At 46.9% G+C, this 12844-nt stretch overlaps 1 protein-coding gene across 2 annotated transcripts in view; it reads right to left on the reverse strand.

Annotated features, from left to right (window-relative positions):
• TBC1D5 (TBC1 domain family member 5) overlaps positions 1–12844 on the reverse strand; it is a 589263-nt gene that overhangs the window by 148702 nt on the left and 427717 nt on the right. For both annotated transcript variants that reach the window (XM_068981508.1, XM_068981501.1), the window contains exon 15: positions 10239–10381. In XM_068981508.1, the coding sequence (XP_068837609.1) occupies positions 10239–10381 (143 nt within the window). The remainder of the gene's footprint in view (positions 1–10238; positions 10382–12844) is intronic.

Consider the following 12844-nt stretch of genomic DNA (forward strand, 5'->3'; position numbering starts at 1 on the left):
AAATCGCCTTAGCTAGATGTTGGATCTCTTGGCCTGGTCCTCTTAATTTTCTTTATTTTCTGTTTCATGTGCTTCTTTCTGAGACACTTTTCCACTTTTATATTCCAGACACCTATTTTTATATTTTAATTTCTAATTAATTTTCCTTTGAATTATGTATTTCCTAGGTCTCTGAGAAGTGTTCTCCTCGCCACAAAGGCTCTGTGGCCTCCAAACTGGTCTTTTCCTGGCTGTGTTTTTTAGATCTCTGCTTTCATTTTGATGCTCTCCTCAAAGGCGTGGTGTTTGGGGCTCCCTGTTCCGCTGTCGGAGTGGGCGAGTATAAAGGTGTCTTGAAGCCAGCTGTGTGCGCATGGGTGGGTGGGTCTGTGAATGCTGAGGGTTGACCAAGGTCACTCTGGCCATCCCTGAGCCTCTTCTCTTGTGCTAACTAGATTCCTTCAGAGAACATTCTCCCAAACTCTTCCTAGAGGGAGACAAACTGGCTTCAATGTCCTGAGAAAGAAGGCCAGCGGTTCAAGGTCACTGAAGTTCCCCGGGGCCCTGGCTCAGACCCCCTTCACTACACTGTCCACAGAGGGCAGATCCTGAAGGCTGGAGATCCGCATGTCTGCCTCTTAGACTTTCAACCAGTTCTCATTTTTCAGTCTTAACTCTCTGCCTCCTCCTACCAACTTCCAGAAGTACCTAGCACTGCCAATTTCCACACTTTTGGAAATTTTACGGGTTATTTCCTGGCTTTCTCCATGATCAATTTTGAATTTCACTTTCCTGGACATGCTAAGTCAGTTATCACTCACCCATCTGTTTCCCTGCTTCCAAAACCGCCATAATTTTCTTCCTAATTCTCTGCATCCTATGGGTTTATGCTATTTCAATAGGGTCTCAGGAGCAAAGAAGGCAAATGCAGGATCTTAATAGAACATCTCACGTCTGATATCCTTGTCATTTTAATGACACTTCTACTGAGCACCTGGGCAAGCGCACTGAAGGAAAAGAAGAATCTAGGTGGGGGGGCACCTGCATGGAGAAATGGGGAACTGAGCAGCTGGGAGGCAGAGATCACCATCTCCCTCTCCCTCTGCGCCAGCGAGCACGGCCCCCGTCACCCTGCAGGACTGTGTACCTTCTCCTTTGGTAGCAACACAGGCACATGGAAGCTTGAGCAGTTCTGGGTAAGAGTGCAGCGATGCATGCAATTCTGCTGGCTTTGCCCGTAAAAGGTGCCCTAGAGTCCCTGAATCTATCGTTACATTGCTTTCTAGGGCAAGAGAAAACCGTGGAACAGCAGTAAGTACGTGGAAGGTATTCGTTTCATAGAAGGCCAGAATGGGGTATCAACTATTAATTTTGAACATGGAATAGAATTTGACTAGGAAATTAATTCTCCTTTCATATCTCTATTCCTAGAGCTGTATAGATTATTTTGAGGCAAAAAATAGACATTAAAAAGACAATGTGACACAGGAGAATGCCCCATATCCAAAACACTGGCACCGTCGATGCTAGGGTCGACACAGAACAAGACTTTCCTGCCTTGCTGGTGGGGATGCAAAGTGGTACAGCCATTCTGGAAGACAGCCATGTGTTTTCCAGGCAAAGAGAAGGGCAGGACAGTTAATTTTGTGTTTCCAACTTGACCGGCCTAAAGCATGCCCAGACAGCAGGTAAAACGTTATTTCCGGGTGTGCCCTTGAGTGCGTGGGAGAGACAAGCCTGGACTCAGCGGACCGAGTGAAAAGATCCACCGTCACCAGGGAGGGGGCATCATCCTGTGTGCAGGAAGCCTGATGGAACGACAAGCAAAGAAGGTGGGCTCCTTCTCTCCTGCCCCCGATACTGGAGCTCCGGGATCTCAGGCCTTGGAATCCTGGCACTTACACCACCAGCCGCCTGCTTCTCAGGCCTTCAGATTGGGCTGAATTATGCCACTGGCTTTCCTGGTCCCCAGCTCGCAGGCGGCAGATTGTGGGGCTTCCAGGCCTCTATAACTGTGTCCATAGACTCCTGTAAGGAGTCTCCTCTTCTCTCTGTCTCTCTCTCTCTCTCTATATATATATATTCTACTGGTTCTTTTTCTCTGAAGAGGCCTAAAAGCAAAGGCTTCCGCTGACAGGCCTCCTGGGGCAAACTGCCCTCCCCACAGTGGCCTGGGGCCGAGGCAGTACACTGGGCTCCCCGAGAGGCTCCGCACAGCGGCCTGGGGCCGAGCCGGTGAAGTGCCCTCCCCGAGAGGCGCCCCACAGCAGCCCGGGGCCGAGCCGGTGACCTGGACTCCCCGAGGCGCTGCGGTCGCGGTCCCAGGCCAACGCTCTGGTGTTGGCCTTCGGCGCACTTCCGCTGGGTCTCCGCAGCGGAGGCGCTGGGCAGTGGGCCTCTGCAGATGCCTCTGCCAGGACCTCCTGCTGGGCGTGGGGCAGGAAACCACGGGGACCCTTTCCCCCAGGGACTGAGCGCCCAGCACTCTTCCAGCCCTGGCCTCTCCGCCTCCCCAGTGGGGTCCTGGCTTAGAAGGGAGGCGGGGCTGAACCTGTGGAGCAGGGAGGGCCTTCCGGGCAGGGACGTACTCTGTGTCCTGCTACAGTGGCGGCCACACCCACTGAGAGTCCAGCCCGAGAGGGGCCGAAGGGTCAAGACCGGCATTTGGGCATTTGTGATGTGCGCTCTGGTGAGGGATGCGGGCCCCACAGTGGGGTCTGTGGGTGGGAGGGTGAGTGTGTATGGGACGCTCTCTGTACTTTCCACTCAATTTTGCAGCAGGCCGAAAAAGTCTCTAAAAAATAAAGTCTTTTATTAAAAAACGTAAACAAAAAACAAGACAATATGTTATTCTGGTATATCAACCTATGTTAATGAAATACAGAAGATTTAAAAACTATTATAAAACATAAAGTAATACAAATGATACATTTATAATCCAAAGGGTACACTGATATCTACATCTGAGATGGTCGATATTTACTGTCTGAGCAGGAAGAGAGCTGGCTGTCAGGAGCTGCTTCAACATTCCTTCAAAAGTAAGACCCCAATTTGTGCTTTGGTACAAACTCTGAGGCGCAACACTGTGATTTGGGAGAGTCTTTACTTCTAGTTCCCAAAGGCTTCCAATGAAAAGCTTTGCAAGCTTTTCCAGAAAAGACAAAATATATTCAATCTGTGGTTGAAATAAAGTGCATTTTGACATCAGTATAATGTTGAACATGCTTTTAAGGAGGAAACAGAGAAACAGAAATTCTAGGGTAGACAGATGGACAGACTGGCAGATAGACAGATACTGGCTGAGGAGGAAGGGGAGACCTAAAATGAAATAAAAAGAAGCAATGTTTTAAACCGCAAGAGGACATAACTGTCACTCCAGGCTGGGCCAAGAAATGACTGAGACGGCTACAGAAAAATTACAGTGCTGGCTGAAAACGAGGCAGGGAGTGGACTCCAGTGCCAAGAGGAAACTTTTCCATTTACAAAGTGTTCAGGCAGAGAGTTAATTAAAAGAGACAATAAACACGTGTGAGATACTTTCTGGTTAGGAAGTTTACTGCTAAATGGATTTGATTATAGTGTTTCAGCTATTAATACCATTTACAGGACAAATAAAAGGTATGTTACTTTATAAATTAAAGAAAATGTTTTCCTTTGACAATAGTAAAAATAAAATAAAATTTAAATAAATAAAAGATGCAGAAAATTTTAGAATTTAATTTAAAAGTAGACAAGCTTCCTTTAAAAAGGCCAAGCTGGAAAGAGCTCCCGGCACGTGTCCTCTTAGCAATGGCGGCACAGGGATCCACGCCCCCACCCAGGACTCGAGAGCGCCCTCCCGTGGCGGCCACCGACGGCACTGACTGAGCGGAGGCAGAGGCAGAGGCCTCAAGGGGCAGGCAAGAACCGTTTAACATCGGCCTTGGTTCCGAGGAGCTGCTGCGAAGACGGGGTTTCCCCGCGCCGTGAATGCCGTCTCTCCCGAGTGGCCCAGGCATGCGCACAGGAAGGAACAGAAGGACAGTGGAAGTGCTATTGAGCGGCCCTGATTGAAACCTCACAGGACCGCAAAAGCGGGAGGTCAGAGGGGGCCGGGATGGTCCAGGAGGGTTGATGGAAAGGCTTCTTTGTCCCAGGTGTGAAAACAGAAGCAAGATCTAGGGAGGTGAGGCCAGGAGAAGGAGAGGACCACATGAGTGACTTACAGTATGAACTCAGTCAGTAAAAACTAAAAAAAAAAAAAAAAAGTGTGATGAGAGCTGCTGCTGCTGAGTCGCTTCAGTCGTGTCCGACTCTGTGCGACCCCACAGACGCAGCCCTCCAGGCTCCCCCGTCCCTGGGATTCTCCAGGCAGGAACACTGGAGTGGGCTGCCATTTCCTTCTCCAATGCAGGCACACATGCTAAGTCGCTTCAGTCGTGTCAGACTGTGCGACCCCACGGACAGCAGCTCACCAGGCTCCCCTGTCCACGGGGTTCTCCAGGCAAGAAGACTGGAGTGGGCTGCCATTTCCCTCTCCAGTGATGAGAGGAGGGCTGTTTTAAACTATTACAGGAGTAATGATTCATGATTACATTTCCTTATTCCTCACCTTTACATCTGCATGTAATCTTAATCCACATAATTCAGCCAACAATCCACAAGGCACTTTTTATAGCACATAAGAAAGTAAAAATGATTTAAATATTTGGAAACAATCTATCTATAATAATTCTACAAGTTTTGTTTGAAGGACAGCCATCTGACATCATTTCAAAGGTTAAATTTTAAAATCTCTGCAGGTGATATTCATATTGCTTTTTTTTTTCAATGTGAAATTTTACTTTTACTTAATAACATCAGGGTAGGGTCTGCGATAAGGAAATGGTGATGTGAGGACCAGCCTACCTAAACACAGAGGCTGGGCTCCATCTCTGAGGCCTCAAAAAGAACATGTTGGTTCTAAGATTTATCTAGAATTTGTTAAGTGGTTGTATTATACTTCTCTAACTTTCAAAGAGAATGAAAGCTTTGTTCAAGGTGAATAAAGAAACTTAAAAGAATACTTTTGTTAAAAATTAAATATGAGATGTTGATGTGAAATGAGTAGCAAGAGCATTAAGCAAGGGCGCTGAGATCTAACCCCGCAGACCGAGTGTGACTGTTTTCAACCCCTTGACTGTCAAGGGCACCGGATGAACTTGCTAGGGCCGCTTAACTAAGTACTGGGCGGTACCGAACGATAGAAATGCACTGCTGGAGTCGGGAAGTCCAAATCAAGGTGGGCAGGGCCCTGGCCCCTCTCATACCCACGGAGAGGACCCTCCCTGCCTCCTGCAGCCTCCCGTGTTGGAGGGTGCACTCCTCCTGAGGGCTCCCGGGACACTCTGCTGGGCCTCTCTTGCAGCCTCTGGAAGCAGCTGGAAGCCCTTGCCTCGCCTTGGCATGCATCCCTTCACTCTGCCCTGCCTTCACAGGCGTCATTCTCCTGGGCATGTTCACACTGTCTCTTCTCGGTGCAGCTCTGTGTCCAGACCATCACCTTACCTCCTGCGTCAGTCCTGCCCACTCCAGTGGGACCACATCTTAACCCATCCCATCTGCAACCATCCGTCTCCAAGCAAGGTCACCCTCTGGACTGCTAGGGGTTAGGCTGCCAGCACAGCTCTGCGGGGTAACACTCAGTCCCTAACAGGCCGCATTACCTGAGCCTGTAGAGTCAGGACTGGGGCTAGTCAGTGCATCTTCACGTGTGTGTGTGTGTGTGTCTGTATGTGTGTGTGTGTGTCTCTGTGTGTGTGTGTGTCTGTCTGTCTGTGTGTGTGTGTGTCTGTGTGTCTGGGTGTGTGTGTGACATGTTCCTTCAAGAAGATGAGGAAGGCTAGACACCTTTGACTCAGAGAAGCACCCGCCTAACTGATTTTCTGCACAGCATCAGGTGGTCACAGGCACTCCCCAGCCCCCCTGACCCCAGGAGGTGCGGGCCTCGAGGAGGCAGCCCGGTCACTGAAGGTCTTTTAGTTTCTCGGAGAGCAACACCGAGCTACAAACGCAGCGCCTACAGCTGCCGAAGACCCGTGAGACGCCCAGAGCCTCGCGCGGTGCTGCTGCCTCCCAAGGCTCTGGTGAGCGAGCTTGGGAATGGCCGGGTGCAGAGGTGCGACCGCACGCCGCGCGCCCTGGGCGAGGCGTCACGAGTTAGAGCCCACCGGAGGGAAGGAAGCCCGCAGCCTGCGTTCCCTCTGAGGGCTTGGTGGTCGTGACTCCTCCTCCCCCGTTCGGACCCTCCCGGGAGGCAGGGCCTCCCCTCAGCACCGCCCCCTGCCCCACGCTGGCCCCTCCAGCTCCCGTCTCCCGAGGCCTCTCCCTTTGCGCCTCACCCTCCCGGCCACGCCGCTCCCGCAACCTCCGGAGGACGGCCAGGGTGCGGGGCTCCAAGCCACTGCTTCCCCCAGTCTCGGAGAGACCCCCGTCCTCCGGAGGTCACGCCACGTCTCCACTTCCAGCTTGCCCCCTCCCCACTGTCACGGATACACCACACGGCCGGCAAACAGAAGGCACTCAATAAATCCTGGCTGGCTGGCTGGGGCGTTGGATAGGGGAGCGGCGCTCTTCGGCACTGATCTGACAGCTCGCCAGGCGCACCGCGCTGCGTCCACACCGCTGCCTACCGTGGTTCCCTACCAAGGGTCCCTGGAGGCCCAAACCAGACTCGCAGCTCCCTCCCAACCCTCCGACCCGTGACTTCCTGCCCTTCACAGACTGCCCGCGGGTCCCAGCCCGACCTGCTCCATGCCCTCCTGTCTGCCCACCCCCTGCGGTGCTTCAGCTCTGGACGCCCCGGCAGCCCCCCACGGCTGCGCGGTCCGCCCTCTGGTGGGTTTAGCTCTGAGGGTTCCAGCCGCAGGCAGCCCTCCGGGGCTCTGAGGGTCTTTCCCGCCCGCCTCCCTCCCTCCCTCCTCCTGCTGACCCGCTCCCTGACAGCGCACCCGGCACCCCCACCCCCCTGCCTCCCTGCAGCCGGCGCGCACCTAGCGCGAGGCCCGGATCACTGTTCGCCTCTGCGGATCCTGCCCCTCACGCGTCGCGGGTGCCAGCGCCCAGGGTGTCCCCACAGGCTCCCTGACAGCTCCGGGGGCTGGCGCGAGTTCCTGGGCAGCTGCCCCCACACCTCCCGGTCCCAGCGCCGCCCCCCCCTGCTCACACAGACAGCGGGTTTCGTCCTTTATCAGGCGCTGAGTGACCCTGCCAGCCCCTGTCTCCAGCGCCTCCTTCCACAGACTCCTGCCACCACGCCACTGCCTCTGGGCCCTTGCTTCTTCCGTTATTTCCCCAAAAATATGTGTCAGGAGGACTACTATGCACTGGGTCCAGTTCTGTAAGCTGGGACACGGAGGGCCCCAAGACAGACTGGGAGTGGAGGAGGCGGTGCTCAGAACCAGCGATAAACAATGAGACCTTCAAGACCATGAATCCTCTCCACGGAGCAGGACTGAAGTACTAGCACTGATCTCTGAAGGAAAAGCTCGACTGGCTTGAGAAGCACCCTCTCTGCCAGCTCTCCACACCTCTGGGAGCTGGGACGCCCTCCCTCTACAGAAAGCGAAAGTGAAGTCTCGCTCAGTTGTGTCTGACCCTCAGCGACCCTATGGACTTCAGCCTTCCAGGCTCCTCCATCCATGGGGTTTTCCAGGCAAGAGTACTGGAGTGGGGTGCCATTGCCTTCTCCATCAAACCTTCCTTGCCCTCCACTGACCTCTAACTGCGACTACCTTCTTCCCTTCCCTGTGGACTTTTTTTAAAGATGACTCTGCACGTGCTATCTGCACACTCTTTTCCATTTAGCTACTTTTAGTTGAAAATGGAATGTATGCATGAGACAAAAGGAATGCAGAAGAGGCTGCTGCAGTTCTGAGCTGCCCAGTTACTCACCAACCTACCATGATCAGCTTCCGCTCCCCCAGTCCAGGGAACCTGCTTTGGCACAGGTCTCCAGTGACTGTGCCCCCGTCCACAGGTGCACTTTCCCAGCCTTACCTGACTGTGCCCCTGCACTACTGACCCGGTACCCCCCTGACGCTATGAAACAGCTTCGAGGCGTTACAACACAAGCTCTTCCTTTCCTGGAGCCTCTTAAATACTCACGCTGCAGACCCCTCATCTCACTCACCTGCGTCTACAGCATTTTTTCGGGTCACACGCCTGCCCAGAGGGGAGTCTGGCGCCTCTCCTGAACTCTCCTGCCTCCTCCACCGCAGGGCCAGAAACATCGGTCTTCAACTAGCCATGGTCTCCTAGACTTTGTCCTACTAGTTCCCACCATTACTAGGCCTACTAATTAATGTTTCCTACTAGTTCGTGAACTTCCTAAGGACGGGGCAGTGCCCCTTCAATACTTCACAAACAGTCATCCTATTTTTAGGAAGTCTCGCCCATTGTTACGGATTTAAACCTAACTGGGACTTTATAAAATAAACAGCTTCATTACCTCTATGTTTCTTTCACTTGTGTCTACGTGTTCTATAAGGTCTTAAAAATGGACAAAGGCTTCCGCTGTCCCAAATCGCCAAGTTTTCTGAAATTAATTCTTAAAAGCAGATCTTAGGATAGGAAACATGGTGATTAAAAATATGGTTGTGATTTACAATAGTTAACAAAAGAGTAAATATTTAGTTAAGACTACAGAAAATCAGAATAGATTTCAATAGTTGTCTGGCTTGAAAAATTTTTTGAAAATATTATCCAAAAGTAATTTTTTAAATAAAGGAGGCTTCTCATTCCTTTTGTTTTTCATGTAGTCCGTTCAGTCACTCAGTCATTCATGTCTGACTCTTTGTGACCCCATGGACTATAGCACGCCAGGCCTCCCTGTCCATCACCAACTCCTGGAGCTTTCTCAAACTCATGTCCATTCAGTCGGTGATGCCATCCAAGCATCTCATCCTCTGTCATCCCCTTCTCCTCCTGCCTTCAATCTTTCCCAGCATCAGGGTCTTTTCCAATGAGTCAGTTCTTTGCATCAGGTGGCCAAAGTACTGGAGTTTCAGCTTCAGCATCAAGTCCTTCCAATAAATATTCAGGACTGATTTCCTTGTTTTTCATTACTTATACTTTATAAAAATCATAGTATTTTTCAGTGGGAGATTAGCATTAAATATCCTAAAATCTATCCAAACATTCTCCTCTACTTCCTAGGTTATTTCCTCTTATGATTTCCATGTTCTTACTCAGAAAGAAAGAATTTTCTACTTTGTATGTCAAAACCCAAACTATCTGACCTTCAAGGCACAGAATAAAATGACGAGTTGTGGATAAAATGTGGTGTTCCCGTCATTTATTCATTCAAGTAATTTGGGAGGAATTTTAAAAGTATAATCTAGAATTTAAAGAATATTATTAGTTTTACCAGAGGGATAACAACAGCATCTGGCACAACTGAAATCTAATGAATAAATAGAGAACCACACAGTAATTTAACAGTCAAGATTATGAATGGCTCCAAATAGTTTTATGCTCTTCTGACAAAGTCCCACTCTTACAGTAGTTTTTTATTTCCTACTTCATCATCGCTTTGTGTAAACATCCCTAATTACATTTTGGCTTACAAATCTGGTTTTGTGAATTCTTCCTTTTGAAAAGGAAAACAATTTGAGGTATTCTGAAATTTAAAACATGCTCTGCTTTTCTCTTCAAGCTGAGGATTATCAGACTATTCCAAAGGGGCAGGCCCAGGCTTTCCAGCTAGGCAAGCACCCAAAGGTAGATCATATGAGACAGGAATACATCTGCCACTGGGCACTCCATTGAGAAATACGTCTGGTCAAAATTTAACTAAGAAATTAGAGTATCTTTAAATGCAGTATTTATTTTTTATTGGCAAGTTGTTGATACTACAAAAACAGCTCCTATCTTCTGATAAATATTCTTGAATATTCCCTACCTGTCAGAAGGTGGAGCTCTAAACATATCTGAAACACTGGCTTTTTCTATGCATGCTTCACAAATGTGTGTAATGACGAGATCAAAGCAGGAGGAAAGTCTTTACAAAAATGGTTCTGAAGAATATTTCAATTCTCTCAGGATAAAATTACCCTCATCCGATACATACATGTTAACTCACAAAAATATATTTAGTATGTTCCTCTGAAACTTCCAATATACTGCCTATGATAAAAATGTAGGCATGGTAATTCAAACTAAAAGATAAAGTACATTTAAGAGACACAGTTTACAAACTCAGGACCGCCAAACTGCACGCTGGCACGGCCATTAGCACTTACAAGCATCTCGGATGTAGAGCAACATGGCCACGAAGACGTAGTCAACCAAAGTCAGGGTGAGGCCGTCTGCGAACAGGGCGTCCCAGACCACCAGGAGGTCCTGCAGCGGGAACTCTCGGCCGAACAGCAGCCGCACCCACCGTCTGCAGGAAACAAAAGCCGAATTCAGGAGACAGTACTGTTGAGAGCAATATAAAGAGGAATCATCTTCTCCTGTAGCTGTGAAAAAAATCATAATTTTTAACTGATCACACCGAGCAAATATTATATATAAAATTATAATAGAGTCCAAGTTTTAGGCTTTCAAATGCATTCTGTAATTCTATAATGAGGTCATACTCATTAAACTCTGTTCCTATAGGTATACAACACAAGTACAATACTTGAAAAGGGTAGAAACCTTTCGTGTGCATTAGAAATCATAGACCTCAAAAAGGCAAGGAGAAAAATGAATGTGGTCTGATAGACACCTCATTTGTGAGGTTATGAATTAAATAATGATGTTCCAAAATTTTGTATCACTACTGACCTTTCTTGTTAACTAGACTTTTGCAAATGGTCATATGATGAATTACTGTAGTCAAACAGAAAACTGCATTCTGACATGTCACTCCTATGTAAAAATATTCATTTTAAAATTAAATGTGAAAAAAGACATGTTTTTTGTCAAGCGTAGACAGTTATCTCAAATGAAACATATAATGATACTTGATTTTTAACTTCAGAATAACTTATCAAGGAGGTTACCTTTCTAGGGGTCTTATTTCAAAACACAGTCACTTCTATGGCCAGGAAAATGGACACGGATGCTACAGAGCAGATCCAAGAAGCTAACAAGAGTAGTAAACAAGGTTTGTCTGTAATTATACATCATAAATAGTAACACTTCAGACTTTGAGTAAATGCTAAGCCATTGATATCTAATTCTTATAAGAAAATTAAAACAATTCACTTGATATATTTTTATCCATTTACTTCTAATTTTATATACATGGCTATAATTCCTTTACTCAAGCTTTTCTCTAGGAACTTAAGCTAGAGATCTATGTGATTCTATCACACAACAAAGACTCAAAAATTCTAAATTTCTAGTACCAAGAAATAGCACAGAATAGGGGCCATTCTTTAAAGATTAGTTCAGAGACATTACCTCTTTGCAAAATTCAAAACCAAATATAACCATCTGTGAGGTTAAAGTGGGGCCAAAAAAAAAAAAATCAGATACTACTTTTTTCAGGGAGTACTACATTTAAGGAGGAATCAAAAAGCTGTGACAGAACAGTGTATAATAACACAGACATATCAGTTTATTAAGAGCCATATCATCAAATACTTGAATTCCTTTATTCATATCACCAAATTAATCAACAGAAAAATTATATTTTCAACTACATCTTAAATTATGTTACTCAATTTTTCAGGAAGGAAATTTAATGCCTAAGTGACATCAGCACTTAAAAAATGTTACAGAATTGCTTACAATTTTTATCTACCTTTTAATTCATATCCCACTGCTAATATGAAAGGTTGCTAACACAAAATGCGTCTGTGTATTTTGTCTAGTATGCCTGTATTTATGTGGCTTAGAATAAAACATTATTTCTACACACACTTCTAATTCTTTTAAATTACAAATGATAATATTTACTATTTTAAGAAGTACCAAAATATCCCTAAACTACACAGATTGCTCTTCTTAATTAAAAACAATTAATTGCTTTTCCAAGAGTGTTGGTGGAACCAATGGGCAAAGAATGGGCAAAGCAAAAAGCACCTGGGTTAAACCATATGGTGGACCTGTTAAAAGGACCTTTAAACTGATAACTGTATCGGCAAAATTAAGTGATTACAATCACTTAGAACATGGCCATTCAGTTATCCAACTGACGCAACTGAAGAAAAATCCATCAGTGAAGAAAAGAAAACTGATGAGGACCTAACGTATAACATGGTGACCACAGCTGGTAACAGGGTGTTGTGTAATTGAAATTTGCTGAGGGAGAAAGAACTTAAATGTTCTCACCAAAAGTAAAAATAATAAACACGTGAGGTGATGGCTATGTTAACTCCCTTTCACAACATGCACCTACACCAAATACAATGATGTGCGCTACATACCTACAACTCTATTTGTCAATTATATCTCAATACAACTGGAAAATAGAAGTAAATAAATAAACTTGAGAATTATCTTGGTTTGATGGATAGGTAAATTTTGGCACTTTGAAAATTACATATTCTGACATTTAAGTGATTGCTCCTGGTTTCAAATCTGGATGCCAGCATGAAACTCACCAACAACGCAATCCTAGGCCCTGAGCTGCCCCCTTCCCGCCTGGAGCTGACTTCCATGCTCCCCTTGTTTGAATACGCCCATGGTAACTCCTGCTGCAGTTTCCCCAGAGACACTGCTTCTGTGAGGCCTTATGTGGAGGGACATTTTTTTTTCTGTGTGTTTTTCCTGTCATCTCCTACTGAAAGTAAAATGCCTTTTGACAAAAAGGTGATGCATCATATTACAAAAAACATCATTTGTCAAAAAAAGTAAAGTGAACTAATAAAGGTGAACACACGCCACAAAAATGCAACGCCATCTTTCCCCTCCT

Source organism: Capricornis sumatraensis, chromosome 1 (genome assembly GCF_032405125.1).
Source record: "Capricornis sumatraensis isolate serow.1 chromosome 1, serow.2, whole genome shotgun sequence".
NCBI classification, from domain to species: Eukaryota; Metazoa; Chordata; class Mammalia; order Artiodactyla; family Bovidae; genus Capricornis; species Capricornis sumatraensis.